This window comes from Orbilia oligospora (assembly GCF_000225545.1).
Source record: "Orbilia oligospora ATCC 24927 unplaced genomic scaffold scaffold00054, whole genome shotgun sequence".
In the NCBI taxonomy this organism is placed as follows: domain Eukaryota; kingdom Fungi; phylum Ascomycota; class Orbiliomycetes; order Orbiliales; family Orbiliaceae; genus Orbilia; species Orbilia oligospora.
This window is the reverse complement of record NW_011645611.1, coordinates 790,060-812,269: the sequence shown is the minus strand read 5'-3', so window position 1 is coordinate 812,269 and position 22,210 is coordinate 790,060. Positions and strand designations below refer to the sequence as shown.

General features: G+C 46.3%; 5 protein-coding genes across 5 annotated transcripts; 2 read left to right on the top strand and 3 right to left on the bottom strand.

Moving 5' to 3' along the window:
- Positions 1-879: 879 nt before the first annotated feature.
- Positions 880-6,276, bottom strand: AOL_s00054g263 (uncharacterized protein; the record flags this gene model as incomplete). Its single annotated transcript, XM_011121579.1, has 2 exons — positions 880-1,458; positions 1,525-6,276. 2 exons carry the CDS (start codon positions 6,274-6,276, stop codon positions 880-882), a joined length of 5,331 nt encoding a protein of 1,776 aa, XP_011119881.1.
- Positions 6,277-8,346: 2,070 nt separating this feature from the next.
- Positions 8,347-9,240, bottom strand: AOL_s00054g262 (uncharacterized protein; the record flags this gene model as incomplete). The annotated part of the gene is made up of 2 exons (XM_011121578.1): positions 8,347-9,087; positions 9,172-9,240. The coding sequence occupies 2 exons, from the start codon at positions 9,238-9,240 to the stop codon at positions 8,347-8,349; spliced, it is 810 nt and encodes a 269-aa protein (XP_011119880.1).
- A 1,782-nt stretch (positions 9,241-11,022) lies between these two features.
- On the top strand, positions 11,023-11,991 carry AOL_s00054g261 (uncharacterized protein; the record flags this gene model as incomplete). Its single annotated transcript, XM_011121577.1, has 1 exon — positions 11,023-11,991. One exon carries the CDS (start codon positions 11,023-11,025, stop codon positions 11,989-11,991), a length of 969 nt encoding a protein of 322 aa, XP_011119879.1.
- A 1,100-nt stretch (positions 11,992-13,091) lies between these two features.
- AOL_s00054g260 (uncharacterized protein) lies at positions 13,092-18,537 on the top strand (the record flags this gene model as incomplete). Its single annotated transcript, XM_011121576.1, has 2 exons — positions 13,092-14,685; positions 14,771-18,537. The coding sequence occupies 2 exons, from the start codon at positions 13,092-13,094 to the stop codon at positions 18,535-18,537; spliced, it is 5,361 nt and encodes a 1,786-aa protein (XP_011119878.1).
- Positions 18,538-19,642: 1,105 nt separating this feature from the next.
- On the bottom strand, positions 19,643-22,060 carry AOL_s00054g259 (uncharacterized protein; the record flags this gene model as incomplete). Its single annotated transcript, XM_011121575.1, has 3 exons — positions 19,643-21,278; positions 21,334-21,620; positions 21,680-22,060. 3 exons carry the CDS (start codon positions 22,058-22,060, stop codon positions 19,643-19,645), a joined length of 2,304 nt encoding a protein of 767 aa, XP_011119877.1.
- Between the last annotated feature and the right edge of the window lie 150 nt (positions 22,061-22,210).

Sequence of the window (22,210 nt, the reverse complement as noted above, 5' to 3'; positions counted from 1 at the left end):
AATCAATTAATACCAAATCTTTAGAATTCATATAAGCTGGGGCCAATTGACAGCGAAGTATACCTGATCTTTCAACCGAAGCTTCGACATTGACTGGTGGAGTAGCGGAGCGCTCAATATCTGGATCTGCATAATAGACCCTTGTCAGGACCTCGCCACCTACTCAGAACGGAAGCTTAGATACCGGCGGGATCGATTGCGTTGACAGACGTTCTGAAGCAAGCGAGTTTCAAAGCGGCGGCTGGCTTGCTTTAGCCTGCGCTGGGTCCTAGAAAGGAAACTGTGTAGATGGCCTGTCATTGGGACCGAGAAAATAAACTAGGTGCCCAGAAAAATGGTTGCCTGCCAAGACATATGCAAAAACGGGTAAACATCATTGGTTTGCAGAATAGATTTCTAGAAGGTGAGTACGAACAGGTTAATGGCTCGTCGGAATACCTCTCCGGGTTTGGGCCCGGTCTCCGATATCGTAGGGTAGATCGACGGCTTCGTGCGAGACCTTATCGTAGACGGGCGGCCAGGTCTATAGCTAGGCTAGATTTATCCCACGTGCTTGGTATCAATGCAGACACAGGCAAGAAAGAGATATACGCTCTGCTTGACGTGCTAGTCAAAGAGAGGCTAAGGAATCATGGTCTCGTAATCACAGCAAAGAATTTTAAAGTTTGTTGGTCAGTTGATCATAAATTGATTCAGAGCTACAGAATCATGCATATTATTAAATTACTACTTAGAAATGGTATCAAATGCAGAACCCACCAAACGCCCTGATATACCCAGCCAAGTGAATGAGATGGCGAGAACGCCATGAGATACACATATATGCAAAAAGCAATGGGAACTCCAAATACAAAAGAAATCTGATACTTTAAGAAACTTTTATTTCGCCTTGTTCTTCGAGGGGGCTTCATGGCTATGTCGGAGCACTTCTTGATCTATCCAAACTGGGAAGCTCCGATGTCTTCTCTTCTTCTTCTCTTCGGCATTTTGAACTTTGATACCAAGGCTCTTGTTGGTCTCTTTGAAAGCCTCAAAGACAGATCGTTTGGCCGGTTGGGCTTTGTGGAGTTTATTTCGATAGCTATGTTTCCCTTTTGTTGGCGGTATCTCGTGAATCATGTGGCACACATGACAATAACGAGGGTCTTCCATGACTGAAGGGACGGTACTATAAGCGGAAGGAGGACGGATAGAGCCGGATGCCGTCGTTTGGTCATTCCGAGAGGACGTCACAGACGTTTGAGAATAAGAGAAATGGGATGCACCGGTTGAAGGTCTTGTCATATCACCACCTGAACTGCTAGTTGCGCTCTGGTTCTCGTAATGAACTTTTGGTTCATTCACGGAAATTGCTGGGACGGAGTTTGGTGTGGGACCAAGTTGATCGAGCGTATCTTTGGTTACTATTGAAGCTCGGTCTTCCTGGATGTTGGATCTCGAACTCCGAGCGGTGAGATTCTATTTATTGTTAGCATCTTGGTATCAACAGGGACGAATCATTTGGGTAGAAAAAAAGGAACTTACAACGCTTGCAGTATCTGGCGCTTCACTCAGGCTGTATCCAGCTGTTGAAGGACGGCTTTCCGCCTTCCGCAGCTCTTCCATAGCAAGGATAAGTTTGGCCTTAAGATCATCCAACTCCGCTTGTTTTTGTTTCATTTCATTTTCCCGTTCGGTCAATGCTTTATGTTTTGCAGTTATATCTTCCTGTGCTGACTCTTGGTCATGTTTCTGCTTATCGAGACAGCCCTGAAGATGATTTAACTCTTTCAGCCGAGCTTCTTGAATAGCAGCTTCATCTTCTGCCTTTTGAGATCCCTTAGCGACCTTTTCTTCGTAAGCCCTCTCAGACTCCTCGAGCTTGTGGCTGCGAGCATTTAGGCCATCTTCTAGATCGCTAAGTCGCTTGGCCTTCGCGTCAAGGTTGTCCTTCTCTGACTTCAGGGCCTCCGATGCACAATGAATCTCCTTTTCCTTGGTACCAAGCTCCTGTTTCAGCTTTTCGGATTTTTCCTCTTGGGCATTTAGGGTCTCGACTCGAGTACCAAGCTCTAGTTCCAAGATCCTCAATTTCGAATCTTGTTCGTCAAGCTTGGCGACCCGAGCATCTACTTCTTGGGATTTGCTAAGAATTTCCTTTTCCTTCGCCTCGAATTCCTCTTTCTTGAGATCAACGCTAGCTTTGTGCTCCGCCATACGCTTGCTGAGGTCGCCTTCAAGTTCCCTAATTTGAGAATCCTTCGAAGTGATATCTTGCTCTCGTTGTTGAAGGACATTATCGCGCTCTTTAGATGCGGCTTCATGGTCAGCAGCGCGTTGGTTAAGGGTATCATCAAGCTCTTGAAGTTGTTGTTCCTTGGCCGCAGCATCGTCCTGCCTTCTACAAAGCGTACTCTCCAAGCCATTGAGTTCATCTTCTCGGGTCTTCAATTGCGATTGCCGTTGTGCAACATCCTCTTCGTGTTCGCGTACCCGAGCCTTGAGGCCCTCCTCGAGTTTGCTCAAAGACGAATCCCTCTCAGCGAAGGTTGACTCTTGCTCAGACTTTAGTTGATCAAATTCGGATTTGCGGCCTATTAAACCATCCTCAAGATCTTTGAGGGCTGTCTGCTTTGATTCCAAAGCCGTTTGTTGATCTCGAACATTCTTTTCGTGCTCCGAGATGCGACCCTTGAGTTCTTCTTCTCCGGAGAGCAGGCTCTGCTTGTACGTATCGAACTCCGCTTTCTGGGATACCAAGTCCTTTGTGCCCGATTCCAGCGCTTGCGCCCTCTGTGCGAGATCGTCCTCTTTGGTGACAAGCGCGGACTGTTGTTGTTCAAACAAAACTTGTTGCTCACGTAATGTTTGGTTTTGCGAATCCAGCTGGGCTGTCTCAAACGAGATCTTCTCCTCAAGCACTCGCTCCCTTTCAATAAGCTCTTGATTCTTCGATTCGGTTATTGTGATCTTTTCTTCAAGAGTTCGCTGTTGCTCGTCTTGACGATTTCTTTGTCCCTCCACATCTTGCCTGAGTTTTTCGAACTCCTTCCGTTCTTGCTCAAAGGCTTCCTTCTGAGTGGTGAGGTCGTGCCTATCTTGGTCAAGATCTTGCTTTCCCTGAGAAAGAAGGATCTCTTGTTGTTCGAGCTCCCGATTTCTTGTTTCCAGCGATTGGAGTTGCCGTTCAAGATCTCGTCGCAGTTCGTCAAGGTCCTGCTTTTTCGCCGCAACATCTTCCTGCTCTTGCGCGATACTTTTTTGGGCCTCGCTCACCTCCAATTTTTGCTGCTCAAGGGCGCTCCGCTCATTTTGCAGGTTTTGCTTTTCCTCATCGAGGTCCTTCTGGAGCTGGAAAATGTTCCGGGATTGAGTATCGATGTCGTGCTGGCGTGATTCTAGATTCTTGGTCTCCGTAGCTAGACGTTCTTCAATTTCTGTTTCTTGTTTCTTGAGCTCATCGCTTCGCTTGCCCAATTGTTCAGCTTGCTGAACAAGCTTGTCTTGCTGAGCTTTAGATTCCTCCTCGCGGGTTGAGAGTGACGAGAGCTTCTTTAAAAGTTCGTCTCGTGAAGAGTCCAATTCCGCGGATACGACCTTCAAATTAGACTGCTCCAACTCTAGCTTTTGCTTAGATTGCTCAAATTCTGCTACGCGACCGGAGAAATCTGATTCGTTTGTCGAGAGGGCAGACTCCTTCGCTGTTAGCTCATCCGTCCGGGAGACAAGCGATTTTTCCTGAGATGCTAATACTAATTCCTTCTCACTGATCCTCGACTCCTCTGCAGACAAACGCTCTTCACGGTGGGAGAGGGTTTCTTGTTGTTGAGTAAGCTCCTTTTCTCTTTCGCTGAGCGATGTCTGTTTAGATTCAATCTCCTTTTCGAGCGTTGAGACCTCCTCGGATCGTTTAGTAATTGTCGCCTCGAGAGTTGTTAATGTTATTTCCCGTGTCTGAAGCAGTGTGGAGGTTTCCTGAATTTTTGCATCTTGTTGACTCAATTCCAGATCCCGGGCAGTCAAGGATTCCAGCCGTTCCTGGAGCTCAGTCTCTTTTTGGATGGCATGGGCCTCACGGCTGGATATAGCGGCGGCGCTCTCAGTCAAGGTTGTATCTCGCTCATCTAAAGACTTTTCACGGTCGGAAACAGCGGCCAACGACTCAGCAACCTTGTTTTCGTGCTTCTCGATGGTGTGTCGCCGGCTGTCTAAATCTGATTCTTGTATTTGGCAAGAGGCCTCACGTTCAACCAAAGCGGCTTCCCTGTCCAGTAAAGTTTGTCTCAGGGATTGAAGCGAGCCAGCTTCTTCCTGGCCCTCAGACTCCCTTTGAAGCAAGGCTTCGAGCTCTTCCTTGAGATGCTGCTCTCGACTCTCGAGTTCATCCGCTTTCTTCCTTAGCTCTCTTTCAAGTTCCTTGAGTTTCGAGGTTTCTTGTTTTATTTCACATCGTAGTTGGGCAATAATTGCATCTTTATCCCGAAGTTGTTCTTCGTGGGACTCGGCATCCTTTTGTCGTTGCAAAGTCAACTCATCGACGTAAATAGAGTGTTTCTGTACCTGTTCTGTTAGGTTATCAATGCGTTGCTGGCTTTCAGTCCTCAGGCTGAGAATGTTGGCTTCGGCACTGCTTATCTGGTTTTTCAGGTCGTCTTGGGCTTGTATGTATTGGACCTTCAAAGTGTCGGCGATCGTAGCAGCCGCTTGAAGTCTGTCTCTGAGATCATTGGTTTCTTCTCGACTCTCTTCGAGGTTAGATTTAAGGCTCTTGATTTCGGCCTCGGATTCGGTGCGTAAAGATTGGTACAGTCTATCCGCTTCAGTTTTGCTTGTCTCGAACTCTGCTTTAAGAGATTCGACTTCTTGTTTTGTGGCCTCTCGGAGAGCTCTAATAAGTTCGTCTCTTTCCGAGATCTCGTTTTGAGACTTTTTGGAATTGGTGGAGTGGAGTTCATTTAGTTGGGTGATGCTCGCCTTCAATTTATCCTGCTCTTCAAGACCGCTGCTAACTTGCCTTTGGAGGCCGTCTGCAAATTCATCTGCTGCTCTCTGGAGTTTATCGATTTCGACTTGGTGCTTTTCTCGAAGCTCGGTAACAAGGGCTTCCAGATTCGAGATCGATGTATCTTGTGACTGCTCCCTAGCCTTAAGGCTGTGAATTAAAGTATCGTAGCTCTGATATTTCTCTCGAAGGTCGAGGAGCTGGTGTCTGAGGATTTCGTAGAGGGGTTGTAGCTTCTGGGACAAGAGCGAGTGATCGATGTCTTCTTCGTTCTTGAGTTCCTCTACTTCCTCCAAATCCTGTTCCTCCAGATCCCCTCTGATCAGATTGTAATGTTCAACCAAATACCTAGCACACTCATGTTCTTTTTGTGAAACCGACTGCCTGGTCTCTTGCATTTCCGAACGTAAAGTCGCAATTTCTTGTCGTAGTTGCTCAATCATCTGGATCTGCTGGTTCCTAATTTCTTCGCCCGCCGCGGCATTCTCACTGTTCCCCAGGGCAGCGTAAATCTGGCCGAGCCTTTGACCAAGATCATAGCTCCTCTCCGACTCGGTATCGGATCCAACATCGCTTCGTGCATAATTCGATCCGTATAAGGCAGACAATGTTTCCGATTTAGAGTATCGTGGTCGGGACGAAGAACTAGCCGTGTCATTGTCGGCATTGTCCTCCTGGCCGACGAGAGAGTATACCGACGGTCTTTTACCGTATGCTTTGCCAAAGGATGATTGGGTCCAGTCCAAGATCGAGGAAGTCCGTTTATAGTTGGCAAGGTTCTGTCGGTCCTTCCCACCCATGGGAATCATCTTGAAGAAAACCTCCACATTGTCCCCATTCGACCGTGAGGAGCTTCTTGGATTGTCAGTCGGAGTAACATTTCCACGAGTGCCATTTGAAGGGGAGGGCACTTGAAGGGTATTTGATAGAGACTTATTCGACTTGAGAGCCAAAGTCGAAGGGGCAGAACTAGAAGTGGGAGTGGGAGTGGAAGGGGCAGCACAATGGCTGACTGACTGTGGGACAAAAGTGTTGTTGTGTTGGGCTGTCGTCATGTTGCCGTCGTTGACGTTGTTGGTGTTGACGCTGTTGCTGTTGCTGTCGTTCGTGTTCTCGTCTTTACAAACCGAAGTGTCGGCGTGGTTTAACGGCAATTTGGTCTCCTCCAGCCCAGCAAAGGGAAGGAGAAGCATCCACGACCAGTATAAAGCAGCTACTACTAACACAGAGCATAGGAAAGACGGGACGACAACGGAAAAAAGGACGGTTAGAGAGCTCACATCCGACGGACGCATTTTTAATATAACTGCTCCGAAAGTGCTAGTAGACTAGATGGCGGGAACAGGGCTCGGAGAGACGAGACGAGAATTTACAGAGTAAGAAGAAAATCTCTCTCGCTTCCTCTCTCTCTCCTGCCTTGCAATCTCAATCGTAGTCCCCACGATCCCACACAAGGGAAAGTGTGCAATCGGGTGATGTGATACACACCCTCCACCTGTCCCACCCCTGGTCCAAATTAAGTGACGCCCAGTCGAAGTTCGGGGCTTTCTCAGCTTGCTCGGCTTGGGACAAGCGACATTGTTTCCTAAAAAAGTTGGCCAGCCCTCGCTGAAAACTCGCTGAACCGAAAAAATGATGGAGGGTCGACGGCATCTCATTACCACTTTGTGGCTGATCAATTCCGTTTCTGCTCGACGGTGACATATAATATGGCATCTATATCAAGTCTCAGCTATCCCTCAGTGCGCACTGGAAGGCTGTGAGGAGTCTGTACTCCCGCAGAAACAGGTTCTAGTTCCCAACTCTTCCAGGAAAACGGAAAGCCTTGGGACTCGAGGAGGTAAAGTTTGTGCTGGACTAACTACGATCTGGAAACTGGCCGGCTTATCGATCGGGTATCGGGATCAGCTATTCAGCTCAGGTTACGGAGTACGATACAATCAGATGGCAAATTCGGCTCAAGGTTGCAAAAGTCTTTCACTTGACAGGCATCGATTGTCTAGGCCGCGTATAAACGCTGTCGAAGTTCCCCACCCTCTCGAATTTCGTACCAGGAACCAGATTGAAAGTTCGATTGTATGTACCCAAGGCTTCCATGCAGATAGGTATATACTTCTACCGCACCTTAATATAATATTGAACCATTCGGCACGATATTCCAACCACTCGTTTCTGCAATTAGCAAATCTGCAGGTCTATCGCACATTTTTGATGCAGATAAACTTCACTGCCCTACACCCCCTCGCTAAGGAGAAGGGAAAAAAAAAAAAAAGACGAGGCTGCTGCCGACGACGCACCTCCCAAATCTCAGCTTTGAATTGCCTCATATCCCTCTCCTTCCTGGGCGTGGGGCATCGGAAAAACGACGAAACCCACTAGCCAATCATGTTTTCCACACCACAATCTCGTGATGAAATTGGACAATCGGAACCAGTTCGAAAAAGTGCCCCACGGCAGCCGTGAACACACGGAAGCGTTCTCCTGCCGGGCTTGCAGCTGGCAGAGGGTCGGGAATTCCGAGTGTAAGGCTAGCGCCAAAACCAAGACAGGTCCCGCCTTCCCAGGTAGTTCAAAAATATTAAAAACGTTGACCAACCGTCTATAGAAAGAAAAGAAAAATCAACGGTGTGAAGCATGGATAACGAAAATGACCTATCTTGAAACTAAGATCAGACTGGTCTGGACGCATGAGGTTTGCCGATGCCGGGCAAATCCGGCATTTGATATAACCTCTTAGCTGTTGGCCAGTTCATCCTTTGACAGTTGGCAACCAGATGTTGTACGATGTTCAAAGCAACTTGTCATATATGCATTTATCCCGCTACCCCTCCAACCAAATTTGAAAATTTGACGCACGACACCGAATTCTCATTACCGAGAGAAAATTGAGGCTACCGATCGGCTAGGATATCGGACCTTCAGGGCCAGTCAGGGAGCTCGTCAAAATTCTTTTAGAGGCTCAATCCCTTCACGCCAACCCAAACTATGGATTCCAACATCAACGCATATAAAGATTCCGAAGACAATTCACGCAGCATAATGTATAGCAATGCACATTCATGTTTTCAGCGGATTCCCGTTATACAACTATATTTAAAGACTGTTTTATATGTACGCACCCACGTGTATCATATTAAATCAGGCGAAAGACAGTGAAAAGTTTGCAAGATTAGACGTTTTACCATGCAAGCATACATGTACATACATATTAGAGCAGGGATCGATCCACGGGTGCAGTATGCACGAGCTTACCAGAATCACCGTGATACATGGCCATTTCGAACTAACTATACATATAAGTGCGTATACCCGCTAAATTTCCGGCACATTACTTACCGAGCGGTGAGGGGATAAGGGGCTTATAGTTAAAAAATATCTAAAGGAAGCTCTTCCGGAATCATCCCTTTGCCAGTGGTCACCCAGTTCGGATTTCCACGCCATTTCCTGCACCCATCGGCGTCTTTAGAAATAGTAACCTCCCATTCATCCTCTGACCAGCCAGTCCAAGCAACGTAGCTCCCAGTAAGCAGCTTCCCGTTCTCTTCCGATTCTGGATTTTCACAGATTCGTTTTGAGCCCTCCCAAGGTTGGATAAGATGCCTGTAATCAAAACCTACCGCCACACCCATCTCCCACACCAATCTTCCGATTTCATAGCCGTGTATAGTGATCGTATTCGCCATATCCGACCGTTTGTTACACATCGCAACGGTAGCATTAAACTCTTCGTAGCAAAATACCGGAAAGCATGGATTCTCAGAGTCAGTTGATTGTGTCTTGAACGCCAAGAAACTTTTCTCTAACTGCCACATAAGATAGCGTCCCGTTTTCTTCATTTCGACCGTTGAAAGTCCTTCCATGTTTCCCTTATTTATGCACCCAAATACCTGGTGGGGCCCTTCGGGAGGCCGAAGCCAGCGGTCAAATTTGGAGTTAGTCGGGGCAAGGTCGTCATCTTGGCGAGGGGTAATGGCGCTTCGCTTCCAGACGTCAAGCTTCGACCGCTGCTCTGGATTGTAAGGACTAACTGCAGATGGGTCTAAGGCACGATTAAAATCACCGAGGGCATTTGTAAACTGGGGTGGGGCGGTTGAGGTGGCAGAGGTCTATTATGAGTATTGAAATTTTCATTAGAATGCATATAGCTAGGATATTTTACCCCTCCTATGATATAATCATGCAGAACATACCTTCCGACTCTCGCATAGGGCCGCTTCTGCGAGCACGAGCACACCCGAAATCCAATATTTAAGCTTCATGGTGGGTCATAAGGCGTTGTAACTTAATATCTGTAGACATGTAATACAAAGTGTCAGAATTTTATCCGGAAATTCGCTCATAGAATACTACCAGTACCTGGTACTCGTATAGATGTCACAGCTGTCTATCACGCCAGCCAGCCTATGCACTTTACGTATGCCGCGTAAATTTTAGAAGATAAAGTAAATCCCTCGTGCAGCGGTGGGCAAATACCGGGAAATTATGATTATGAGAAGAGATGGGACCAAAAGTGTGATGATAGATGGATAGTTCGGCCTAGTAAGACCAGAAGTCCTTCAATCGAGAATACGCACAACCTTGGGGGCCAGGGCCTAGGACTCTTTAAACAAATTTTCGAACTTAAGAGAATGCTTATTTACACTAAGGTACAAATTTAAATCTATTTCATATAAACGTGTTAATAGTGCAGCCGAATCTAACATTTCTGTTTCGACCGTTTCAAGATCGCTGTTCGTTGGTTTAATGTTTGTGGCACCGAGGTGTTCGACATTGTGCTTCTATATTCAATAACCTCTCAACTACAAATTAATTCCGTTAGGGAACATTATACCCTATGTGCGATGGCGAGGTATTATATTAATATCACCACGAGATCAGAAGCAAAGTAGATGCGGTTTATGTTCCAAAACCCAAAAGGTGTCAAGTTAAATCCATATATATCCAATAAAATGTGACATTTAGTGCTGTGCAACGAAGCCCCCATACGATTCGAATTCATGTTTGCATTCGATGAAAAGGATGATCGGAGCAATGATTGTTTAAGAGAAGTAAGAGAAAGCGGAGCAACGGAGTGAATTGTGGCCACGCCGAATCGATGATGATTGACCACCAGTTGGCAGCACGAGGCTATGAATGCCTCATGGTTGACTCGAAGTTTGCGTGGTCTAATCCTAATCGGGATATTTCCTAATCGGTCGAAGTTTAAAATACAACAACTAGGATTCAAACTGTGTTGTAGCCGTCAGGTAGTTTCCAGCATTGAGCTTGCGGTCAAGTATCAAGGTTACAGCAGCGGTATGACTTTAAGCTGTGCTGAAAGTGTTCGCGATCAAACAAAAACTTTGTTATAGTTAAATACTGATGGCTGCTCAAATTAACGCCACTAACTCCCGCAATCAAGCGTAGAATATGGAGGTACACGTGCATCAATACTTCACTGAACAAACCGTTGATCCCTAGCCATGCGCATATCTAGGAAGGTTTCAAAATACTTATCATCGGTTCCAAAATTTCGAAGGACCCCTCACGTGGCTTTCATGCTCTACGGCGAGTGAGACCAAGATGAGGATTCTGTCAGGGAGTTTTGTGCTGTCTGTGTTGCTGACCGTGCATTTAAATATTGGATTGTGAGTTATAACGTTACAATGATACCTCTACCAGTACTATATTGTCTTCGGCGAAAACCCCACTTCTACAATTCCAAGGCTACCAGTTTTAGTAGATCCAGTCTACAGCTACTAAATCTAGCGACGCAAAAGCTAACATTTTGGTCTTCATATTTATCTAGAGTCTATTCCATAAACGCTATTTTCCCACTCAATCCTTACTGGAGATTATTTTTCAGCGATAATAGCGTCTATCTTCAGGTCATAAATTCAAATCTCCGCCAGCTTGTTAAGAACAGGGAGACAAGATGCCCCATACATTTGCTGGGCGATCCCTATCGACCACCGGAAGGGCCAGCAAACAACTCGTTAGCCTTCGGGATTTCTGTCCTCTACCAAGCCTCAGTAATCCTCCAACGATCCGGGGATATTCCAATGGAGAAAATAAATATAAACTTGGAGCATCCAGATATAAAAGCGATATTTGAAAAAACAGGATTTAATTCAAGAGACGGCCTTGTGCACGCTGTGAACAGGCTGAGAGGATATGCCGAATCCTTTGTGGAAGCAGGCAATAGTCTCCGTAAATTTCTTGAATGGGCAGGAAGATATGCGACATCGGGCGGACCTAATGAGCTCTTGAAGTATATTTACAGGGCCAGGGTGCTGACTGGTTATCCAGGAATGATACCCGGGATCGATAAGAGCATACTAGCTGTCGAACTCAAAACAGAGGCAAAAGATGAATTTGTGGAAAGGTTTATAGAAGCTGTGCAGTTGCTTCAAGAAGCAGTGATTTTATCGTCCGACGAAGCAGTAGCTTGGAGTGGCTCATTACAATTTCCCGAAGGAGTGGATGAATCATTGGTTCCTGAGGGCCCTTGGCAGAATCGAAATCTTATATCAGTGATGTATAAGATTGCTGGTCTTTTCAAATGCTGGCTTACTCCGATCTATACTACAATGCAGAATCTTCAGCAGCTGACTCCACCGCCTGAATTCCAGGTTGGGCTTGAATTTGAGAGTAGACCGGAAGGAAATACTGTGATGGGAGAACCAAAGGGCTGGGAATGGGATCAAGGCACCGACATGTTCCCAGGCTTACTCATACAAAAGAAAAAATCCGGACCAAGCACTGGAACCGACATTTCAGAGCCGCGAATCTGGGAAGAAGAAACCGACCCTAGTGACATTAGAGTTGGTTACATAAATTATAACCTAAACGCACCGATAACCGTCGCACAGAATCCTCCAAACAATGTACTAGCCGTGAATGAAATTCAAGAAGAGGCTGGGGATGTTGGAAATTCTGAAAGTAGCGGGAGCATAGCACTGAGCGGAGAGGTAGAGCAAGCTGGGGATACGCTGTCGATGAGGATGGAAGAAGAGGAGCAGCAAGAGTAACACATACGCATGTAGAATGAAGGCCCTAGGAGTAGGAATATCGATAGCCTCGAGACTGAGGAACCCGAGCGAGAGAAAGAGTAGGAGTGGGAGGGTCGAGAAGGAACAATCATTAGGCTATGCTGGCTGTTGCTCAGCTCCAAGGTCCATCGATTGATCAATCAACAAATAGCTTCTAGCTATAATTCCGCTTGCCGGTTGGTTGGCCACTATTAACTAAATATCGAGCCAGCTGCGCGTGTCACGAACTAAGAATTATCTCAGAATAAGAGGCGCAAAGAATTTGGTGCAAAATGTGATACGGTACATTGATGTCCTAAATATTTCGTGATTGTAACGGAGTTAAGAATATATTTTTCATCTTGGCGATATACTGCATTGTGAGCTGGCTTGCTAACACGCATACTATAAAAAATCATATGACGGGCGGACTGCTGTTGACTAAACTACTATTGCATCACCGTTTTTTTTTGGTTATTCCTTGAATTAACTAGTGTAAATTCATGGGTCCTGAGCTCTACCTGTCGATTTTGAATGTTGGTCAGGCTGCAGGAAAAGTGAAATGACGATCGATCTGGTCTCATCCACTGCGAAGAATTTAATGTTTTAGATGCTGACTGTTTAATGCAAGGGGGTGGACCGCGAGGTCACACAGGGCTCCTGATTGGTGTACATCATAGATTGGGCGACTAGATAACACTCTTCAAGCTTCCTGCCCTCAAATTTTCGATTCCCAAAATATTTGATCTTTCATTCCTCCCTCGAGCTTGTCGGAATTTCTTGCCAGATCGAGGAGGAATTTTCGGGTTCATGTGGTAGTCTACATCAACTCTGACTGGCATCACGCCAGCTTCAACACTTACAAAAGCCAACAGGTGAACGTCGTGATGCTCGTGAGTATCTTTCCTTACATGCATATGTTCATGCATCTCCTTGCATCTTCTTTGCCTCAGATACTTTGATAGTTCTGTGGTTCAACCTCTAACCTAGTTGGTTTTTTTTTTTTTTTTTGAAATTCTTCCGTTCCCGTGTGAATTTTTATCATTAATTAATTTAGCATCAAACTTTGAGTTGTCTTTCAGCTGTGCTGTTGATACAAGATGATTTGTCCACTCTTTATTTTAACACTAATTTTCAGTATCTTCTCACTTACTTCGGCGTCGTCTAGTACTGATTGCACCAGTCGCCGCACTTTGGGGTATGTGACTCCTTCACATGGCGCAGTACCTGTTCCAATAACCGCACAGGGACAGCCAGTTACAACATATATACCGGCAGCGGTGGCACGTCGCGAAGATGGCGCTGTCTCTGTTGTTAAGTATCTAACATCATCATTTATTTGGTACTCGACATATATCCCTGGTCCTTCCAACGGAAAACCGCAGTTTATTTCCCGAGGTGACCAGATTGTCACTCTCCCCCCAAAAGGGCCTCCAAAGTATACCCTGCGTACTACTACGGTAACTACGATTGGAACAATACGTTTAGGGAAGAAGACATATAATGTCAAGAGCGTACCTGCTAAAATTGAATACAAGGAAGAAGTTGGTCGAAGCTTTGGAGTTTGTAAGGCTGAAGAATACCTCCGATGGTCTCAGCAAAACGATGAGCGTGCGTCCCAACTTGGTTCGCAAAAACTGATTGACGAGGGTCGCAATATTGCTCGTCAATTAGCGGTTGATTATATCTCGTGCCTTGATGGGGTATGTACTACTGAAGTTCAAAACTGGTCTGTCGGCTACAGATCTCAAGTCAAAAAGCTTGTAATTGCGGCCCAGTTTTCCGGCCAATGCGATGGAAAGGAGCCATATGTATGCGAGCTTCGCGCAAACATCCGAGGACATGGAAGAGTTACTATCACTGCTAAGGTTCACACATCTGGGCCGTGTACCACTTCTACTCAGATTACGACTGCGGAAACGGTGACTAGAACAATCACCAGAACGAGACCAGCTAAAACTAGAACTAGGACTTCGACTATTCGATCAAAATCTGAAGATAATGACAGTCAGGTTACAAGTGCAAGCCGTTCAAACTCTTCAGCGGAAAGCTCTTCTTCCTTACCAGAAAGCACACGGAATAACTCTCCATCAATATCAAGGAGTTCCAATCCTATCTCTTCTAGGTCAACATCAACCTCAGAGTCACAAGATATTTCCTCTAGCAGTGCTAGTACTTCCTCTTCTCCATCCCAGGTAACATCTATCGAGTCTCCTAGTAGCTCTAGCTCGGAATCTTTATCTACACCCACAGAAACTCCGAAAACCGGATCCAATGCATCTCCTTTCAGAATTAGAATCCGTTCTACTACGCCCACTAGACGTCTGACCCGTCGCCAATCCGACAAAGTGTATGTAGGGATTATCGATAACACAATGATGGTAGCCAAGTCCGCTGCTGAAACTACTACCTTTTTTATCTCTAATAAACAACTAAGAATATCTAATTCTGGCCGTGCGCTTGCGTTTGCGTCTTCTGAAGATCTGGACGCTCGCGGCCCTATCCTTGTTGCGAATAAACCATCCGGTCCTAGTACAACCTTTTCGATAGAAAAGGGATCGAATCGCCTACTGTGGATCAACAAGAGGTTCAAGAAAGGTACCGTAGAATACTGTGTCGATGATGATTATGATGTCAACGGTGTCTACTCTGGGGAGATTGATGGCTTGTGTGACGAAGTCGAATTGATAGTTGGTATGTAAAGCTTTTGTTCCATAGAGTTAATTTATATCGGGGAGAAAAGTATACTGATACATACATCTTTATTGATGCAAAATAGAATTCACGAATGAATCTGCTGGCTCCAGTACTTCTGATTCCTCTAATCCTTCTGCTTCCTCAGACCCCCCTGCCCGTTCTACTAGCTCTGAGGTCTCGGATATCCCTGCGCGCTCTACTACATCCGATTCCTCAGGTAATAATACTTCAACCGATACCTCTAATCCCTCCACTACCTCTGTCTCTTCCAAATCTTCTACCCGTTCCGGTACTTCCAGTCGTTCCAGTACTTCCAGTCGTTCCAGCACTTCCGGTCGTTCTACTACCTCCGGTCGTTCTAGTACTTCTGCTCGCTCCAATACCTCCACTCGTTCCGGCACTTCTGCCAGTTCAAGTACTCCTGGTCGTTTAAGTACTTCTACTCGCCCCAGATCTAGCACTTCTTCTCGCGCTAGCTCTAGCACTTCTACTCGTTCCAGTACTTCTGCTAGTTCCAGTACCTCTGCCCGTTCCAATACCTCCACCAATTCTGGCATTTCTGCTACCTCAAGTACTTCTAGTCGTTCAAACGCCTCGACTCGCTCCAGGTCTAGCACTTCCGCTCGTTCTAGTACCTCTGTCCGTCCCAATACCTCCACCCGTTCTGGCACTTCTGCTAGTTCTAGCATTTCTGCTAGTTCAAGTACTTCTGGTCGTTCAAGCACTTCCACTCGCCCCAGATCTAGCACTTCTGCTCGCTCCAGTTCTAGTACCTCAGTTCGCTCAAATACTTCTGACCGGCCTGATACTTCTGCCGCTTCTGGTACATCGACTAGCTCTAGTACTTCTCGCAGGTCTCGGACTTCTACCCCATCCAAAACTTCCAGAGCTGGTTCCAATACTTCTACCGGGCCCGATACTTCTGCGGATTCTGATACATCTACCATATCTAGTACTTCTCGCCGGGCGAGTAGTACTTCCGTAGGTTCTAGCACATCTGCTCGGCCCACTGCTTCTGCTTCTTCCAATACTTCTTCCGGTCCTAGTATATCTTCCCGATCTAGGACATCTACTCGGCGCACCTCCAGCACTTCTGTTCGCTCCAGTATATCTGGTAACCCTAACCCTAGTAGCTCTTCCCAGCCTGATACTTCTGCCGGTTCCAGTACATCTGCTGGCGCTAGTACTCCTGTCCGGTCCAGCACCTCTGTAAGGTCTAGAACTTCTACTCGGTCCAATTCTAGTACATCTAGTAGCGCCGGCACTTCTCCTTCGTCCAGTAATTCTGTCGGTTCTGGCACTTCTGCCGATTCTAGCACTTCTGCCGGTTCCAGCACTTCTGCTCGCTCTAACACTTCTTCTCGCTCTCGCACTTCTTCTCGCTCTAGCAATTCTTCTCGCTCTAGCTCTAGTACCTCTGCGGACTCTAGCTCTAGTGCTTCTACGGGCTCTAGCTCTAGTGCTTCTACACGGTCTACAACTTCTGCTCGCTCTAGTACGAGTACATCCAGTCGCCTTAGCACTAGTAGCTCTGGTCCCAATAATTCTTCCGGGTCCCAGTCCATTACTTCTACCCGCCGTAGCTCTAGTACTTCTGCTCGCTCTAGTACTAGTAACTCTGCTCCCCCCGATACTTCTGCTCTCTCTAGTACTTCTGTCCGGTCCAGTTCTAGCACCTCTGCTCAGTCTACTACCACTACTCGCTCCAGTACTAGAAAATCTACCCCTCCAAATACATCTGGCCTGTCGAGTACTTCTGCTCGCTCCAGTAGTAATACATCTAATCGTTCTAGTACTACTGATTCTGCCTCTTCCCCTAGCAATTCTAACGCTTTGTCTAATACATCTGTCCGCTCTACTTCTTCTTCCACCCGGCCAGGCGCCTCCGCTTCCTCAAGTAATTCTGTTTCCTCAACCTCTGCCCGTTCTACCACCCCCACAAGATCTACTACTTCCCCCCGCTCTAGTACATCTGTTCGTTCTACCACTTCATCTCGATCTATTGATTCTGCTTCATCGGGCACTTCCGATTCTTCAACATCTGCCCGATCTACTAGTTCTACCCGGCCTACTAGTTCAATTCTATCTACCACTTCCTCCCGATCAACTAGTTCAATCAGGTCTACTACTCCTACTCGGTTCACTAGTTCTACCCAGCCTACCGGTTCTACCCAGCCTACTAGTTCTACTCAGTCCATTAGTTCTAGATCTACCCGGTCTACTAGCTCAATCAAGTCGACTAGTTCAATCGGGTCTACTAGTTCAAACAAGCCGACTAGCTCAATCAAGTCGACTAGTTCAATCAATTCGACTAGTTCAATCAAGTCGACTAGTTCAATCGAGTCTGCTAGTTCAATCAAAGCTACTAGTTCAATAGGGTCTACTACTTCTTCTAGTTCTAGTGCGTTCACTTCCTCAGATACTCCAGTTGATTCTTCAACGTCTGCCCAGCCCACTACCTCTACACGAAATACTACTTCTTCTCGCTCTAGTACATCCATCCGATCTAGTACTTCTACAACCTCTAGTGCCTCCGGTTCCCCAGGCGCTCCTAATACTTCAACATCTGCTCGGTCTACTACTTCTTCCCGCTCCAGTACATCTATTCGTTCGAGTACTTCTTCCCGTTCTAGTGCATCTGTTTCTTCGGGTGCTTCGGATTCTTCAACATCTGCTCGGTCCACTACCCGGTCCACTGCTTCTGCCCAAACCACTACTTCTCCCCGCTCTAGCACACCTGTCCGTTCTAGTACTTCTTTACGCTCTACCACCTCTGCTTCCACAGGGTCTTCTAACTCTTCATCATCTATCCGATCTGCTACTTCTACTCAGTCTACTACTTCCACACGGGCTACTGCTTCCTCACGCTCGAGTACATCTACCCGCTCGGGTATATCTGGTTCTTCGACATCTAACCCAACCTCTAAATCAGGCTCGTCATCAGAAACAGCCACATCCAGCCTATCATCAAGTTCACAACGCTCTGAAACAACATCTTCTACATCAAGGTCAAGCTCGTCGAAGACTTCCCAGTCAAGCTCGAAACCCACTACTGTCTCTTCTGGTGCTTCAATAATTTCGAGCACAAAATCTACGAAACCATCATCGAGCACAGGATCTACAAGGCCGTCATCGAGCACAGGGTCTACGGGGCCGTCATCGAGCGCAGGAACAAAAAGCTCGACTGCTAATACCACAAGGAGACCTACCTCTTCTTCTTCTTCGCCTTCTTCATCGTTGATTCCGACTTCATCTGCAGAGCGTCCTTCTGATTCAAGCTCATCTTCTATCCCAAGCTCAACTATTAGCACCGTAGCCACATCATCATCCGCCCCCTCCTCAGTGGCCCCTAGTACCTCCGGCTCTGCTCCACAATGTACCCCAATTTTCTCTTCAAAAAATCACATTAAGAACCCTAGCTTCGAATCCAACTTCGATCAATGGTCTACATCATCAAAAGGCGAGGATCCGGAATTCTCAATCTCCGGAACACATCCAAACAAGGGCAGCCATTCTGTTTTAATTGAACTCACAAAGGGCGGTAGCTCAGTAACCATGACCCAACCCATCAAAACTTGCCAAGGCCGCAAATACACTGGTGCAGTTTGGCTAGACCTTGATATCGCCGGTGATCAGACAAGTTGTTCGTTTTTCGTCACTGTTAACGGTGCCCCCATTGCACAGCGAGCTGGTGCTGCAGGGAATTACGCTGAAGTTCCTTTCAGGTTTACTGCAACCAGTGGAAATACTATCTTCGGGCTCATGGCCAGCTGTAACGATGGTGTCGAGAAGGCAATTTTCCACATTGACGACGTCAAGGTAGTGGACGGAGCGTCTGCGAATCGGTAGCTAGCAGGGAATAAACGGGGAGAAGAGGTTCTCAATAAGGAAAAGGAACAAGAACATAGAACCGATGGTACCGAACAGATTGTCGGTGACGTCGACGGTGGGAAGAAAAAGAACGAAAATGAAGGTAAAAACGAAGCAAAAGAAGGGGAAGGGGAAGAAAAAGAACCAAAGGACCTCGTTCTACTCGAGCTTTGGCATGCTCTCCAGCTCTTTGGTGATATAGTTGAGAGGGTTTTCATACTTATACTGGGAGATCTTTGAATACTCCGTGCGTTTCTAAATGCATATTCCACCCATACATATGCGCATTATACACATGTCGCTTATAAGTTTTATTTTTCTTCAAAAATCTTGGGTATATTTATTCTAGCACCGTGTTTTGGGTGCTAATGATCTTTTTGTCTTTTAACTAGCTAGCGTAGCGTATTTTTATTCCCTTAGCACACATTTATGTTAATTTTGAATTTTTATGAGGTATACGGACAGCGGCTGCGATCGCAAGATACTTGAAATTTCAATTGAGATTCACGAATATATATACTTGATGTTAACTGTTCAAATTCGCAATTTTGGGGGTGTGTACATGTAATAAATGCTAATTCAGACTGCTCAATAATGTTTACATTTCTGCTTATAAATTTAAATATCCTAGAATTGGTTATTGATGAGGTCTATGATATATCATGATAGAATTATAAGTTTATTGTAAAATCCCTTTGGAAGCCAACTGTGCATGTGAAGCATGTAATATCACGAAGCTTAGGAATCTACATCTTGATGCTATATATAGAAGGTAGACATTATTCCATTCCTAACATACCTATAACATAAACACATAGCTATACATTATGTACTTTGCAGTAGTAAGACGTCAAAACAAAAGAAAGGGGAAGGGGAACAAAGGGAAACAACATAAATATACATGAACTTATATTTGGTAAACTCGGTAGATATCAGGGCCCAATCGCTCAATAAAATCCCAAGACTCTCAAAACCCAAATGTGTACATTATACATACGACATATACCCAAACTCACAAAGTAGAACGGAACGATAAGGAAACCATCAATGGAAACAAAATACTTACTGCCGTCGGAAGTGTCGTTTACACTACTTGACTACCGCTGATAACACGTCCTCTAACCCCACCCCCGTTCGCATTACCAAACATGTGACCGAAATCTGCGCCTGAGTTGCTAACAACTCTGGTCTTACCTTCCTTCTCACGCTCTCTCTCCTTCTCCCTCTCGTCGCGCAATTCTTTCAAACTCTTCCTTCTGCCCTTATCCATCTTCTTGATTCTAGACCTATCTTCACCAGAGCTATACCCTCCCTGCTGGCTCCTAGCTAATTGAGCTTGGATCTGTTGCTGCTTCTTTTCCCAGCTGGTGCTTCTACCCGGAGAGTTCTGCGAAAGTGTTTCATACTTCTTCTTCTTACCAGCAGTGCCATTTGGAGGGGTACCCTTTGTAGGTGACGAAGGCGTAGAGTGAATGGGTGTCATCAAACCAGTACCATTGCTCTGAGGACTTCCACCTTTAGCATATGAGTTAGGGCCAAAGTTATCAGCCATCCTTGTACCAGATACACCACTCTTTGTGGGACTCATTTGCGGTGGTGTCAAACTAGTTTGTGGCGGAGGACGGGCATAGCTTCCAAGGACACCGTTAACAGGCTTTGTAGGGGAGTTTCCAGGTGATCCACCTGCATTCGGTCTAGCGTATGGGATGCGACCGACAGAATTTCTATGGTGATGATTCGGGCTGTTCTTTGTTGGAGAACCAGGCGCAGAACGATTGGTAGGGAAAGACAATGGACGAGGGGTAAGATCAGTGGCGAAGGTTCCAAGTGTACCTAAGGAACCCAAAGTTGGGGCGACGCCGGGAGGAGTAGACATGTGGATTTGGTTGACGCCGAAGCTGTTGCGATTAGGGTTGGATTGCGGCATACTTGAAACGACGGATGGGGCCGTGGCAGTCGAGATACTGCCTGCATAGGAAGCAATTTGAGGGGGCAAATCCGGTTGTCCAGTAGTATGGGATGGTGCGCGGCCAAAAGTGTTACGAGAGACATGGGGGTCGCCACCAAAGGTTGAGGTGCTATGGGTGTCTTCGCCTTGGGAAACAGCGCTGTACCTGGAATTTTGACCACCGTTGAAGATAGGGAAGGCATTGCCGAGGTTCGATTGGAGATTTGAAGCTGTCCACCATTCGGCTGGTCTTTGTTTATAGGTCTGGCGTGGTTGGCGTGGTGGATTGCTTGGGCCGTTGTCATGATCGGAGTAATAGCCCATGCTTTTATTCTTGCGGTGTCCTGGTGAGTTTGGAGCCGACCTTGATTGATCCTGGGACCTCCGGCGTGTATCCCCATAGTCTCCAAACTTGTGAGGTGGTGGTAGAAGAGGTGCATCGCTCATGATATTTGGGGCGCCAGAGAGATCCAGAGCACTTTTAGTATAAGAGTCCGAATCCTTGGTAAATTCCCAATTAAGAGACCCATTTTTAGTACGAACTTCGAGGAATGGAACAGCACGTTTGGGAGAGACATCACGAGATGCTGATTTCTCGAAAGAATCGCTAGATAAGTCGGAGGATTTGGAGAAACGCTTGCTGGACGGTCTCGTAGTCAAAGATGTATAGGTGGTATCATCGAGCGGGTTCATATCTGGCGGGAGACGAGAGATACGACGGAAAGTTATAGCAATGAAGAGTCCGAGCATAACGGTCATAACCATCAGGCCGCTAATTTAATCAGTTCGAGGGTACTTAGACTCAACGCAACAGTGAAAAAACTTACCCTCCGGCACAAGCCGTGATGAAAGAAATAAAAACCATGAGCTGACTGAATTCTGCATTATCCTTATTGAAAACGCTGACCCAATTATCTGGATTATTTGGGTTTGCGATCATTTCGGTACGTTGCTGCCAAGTCCATAGAGCGATGAAAACATAGAAAGGTATAATACAACAATCTGATCCAACAGCAAAGAGAGCATACCCGGCGGATGACAGCGGTGGCCGTTCCTTTGGATCCCTTGCATTATGGTAGATCGAGTAGACGATATGTAGGATTGCCACACCAGGCTATTCATTGTGATTAGATTCTGCAACAGAGGGGGCTTATTAGGGAATTCAAGACCTACTGGTATTCTCATAATCCACCCATTTATAGTATCCATTCCTCTGAGAGTAATCAAGAGCACAACCAGACCAATAGCGGCTATAAGCTGTAAGAGTCTTGCTGCGAGCATGATCCATCTAGAGGCCTTCAAAGCAACGATCGTGCGCTTCGCCATTTGTATATTGGCTTGTCGCTTGAGGTGTTTTTCCATCGACATGCCTGCTGGAACATGATATCTCCCCGAGGGTACAGATTCGATATATTGGCCACTGATCGGCCTCTTCTTTGGAGGTGGGTTTTGAGCGGCTTCCTGCACCGCCTTTGGATTGAAATCTGTTGAAAAGCCCGGAATGTGCGTTGGGGGACTGTAAAAGGAGTTACGAGGCGTAGGATCGGACCCCATTTTCGAGGTTTATATACTGCCACGCAGCAGTCGAAATACAATCAAATGTATCGACGATGTGCGCGCACGCTTGAATGTTTTTGTTACTTTTCACGATACCCGAATGCAGCGATGAAATCTTAAAATGATATGATGTATGGAACGAGAAAG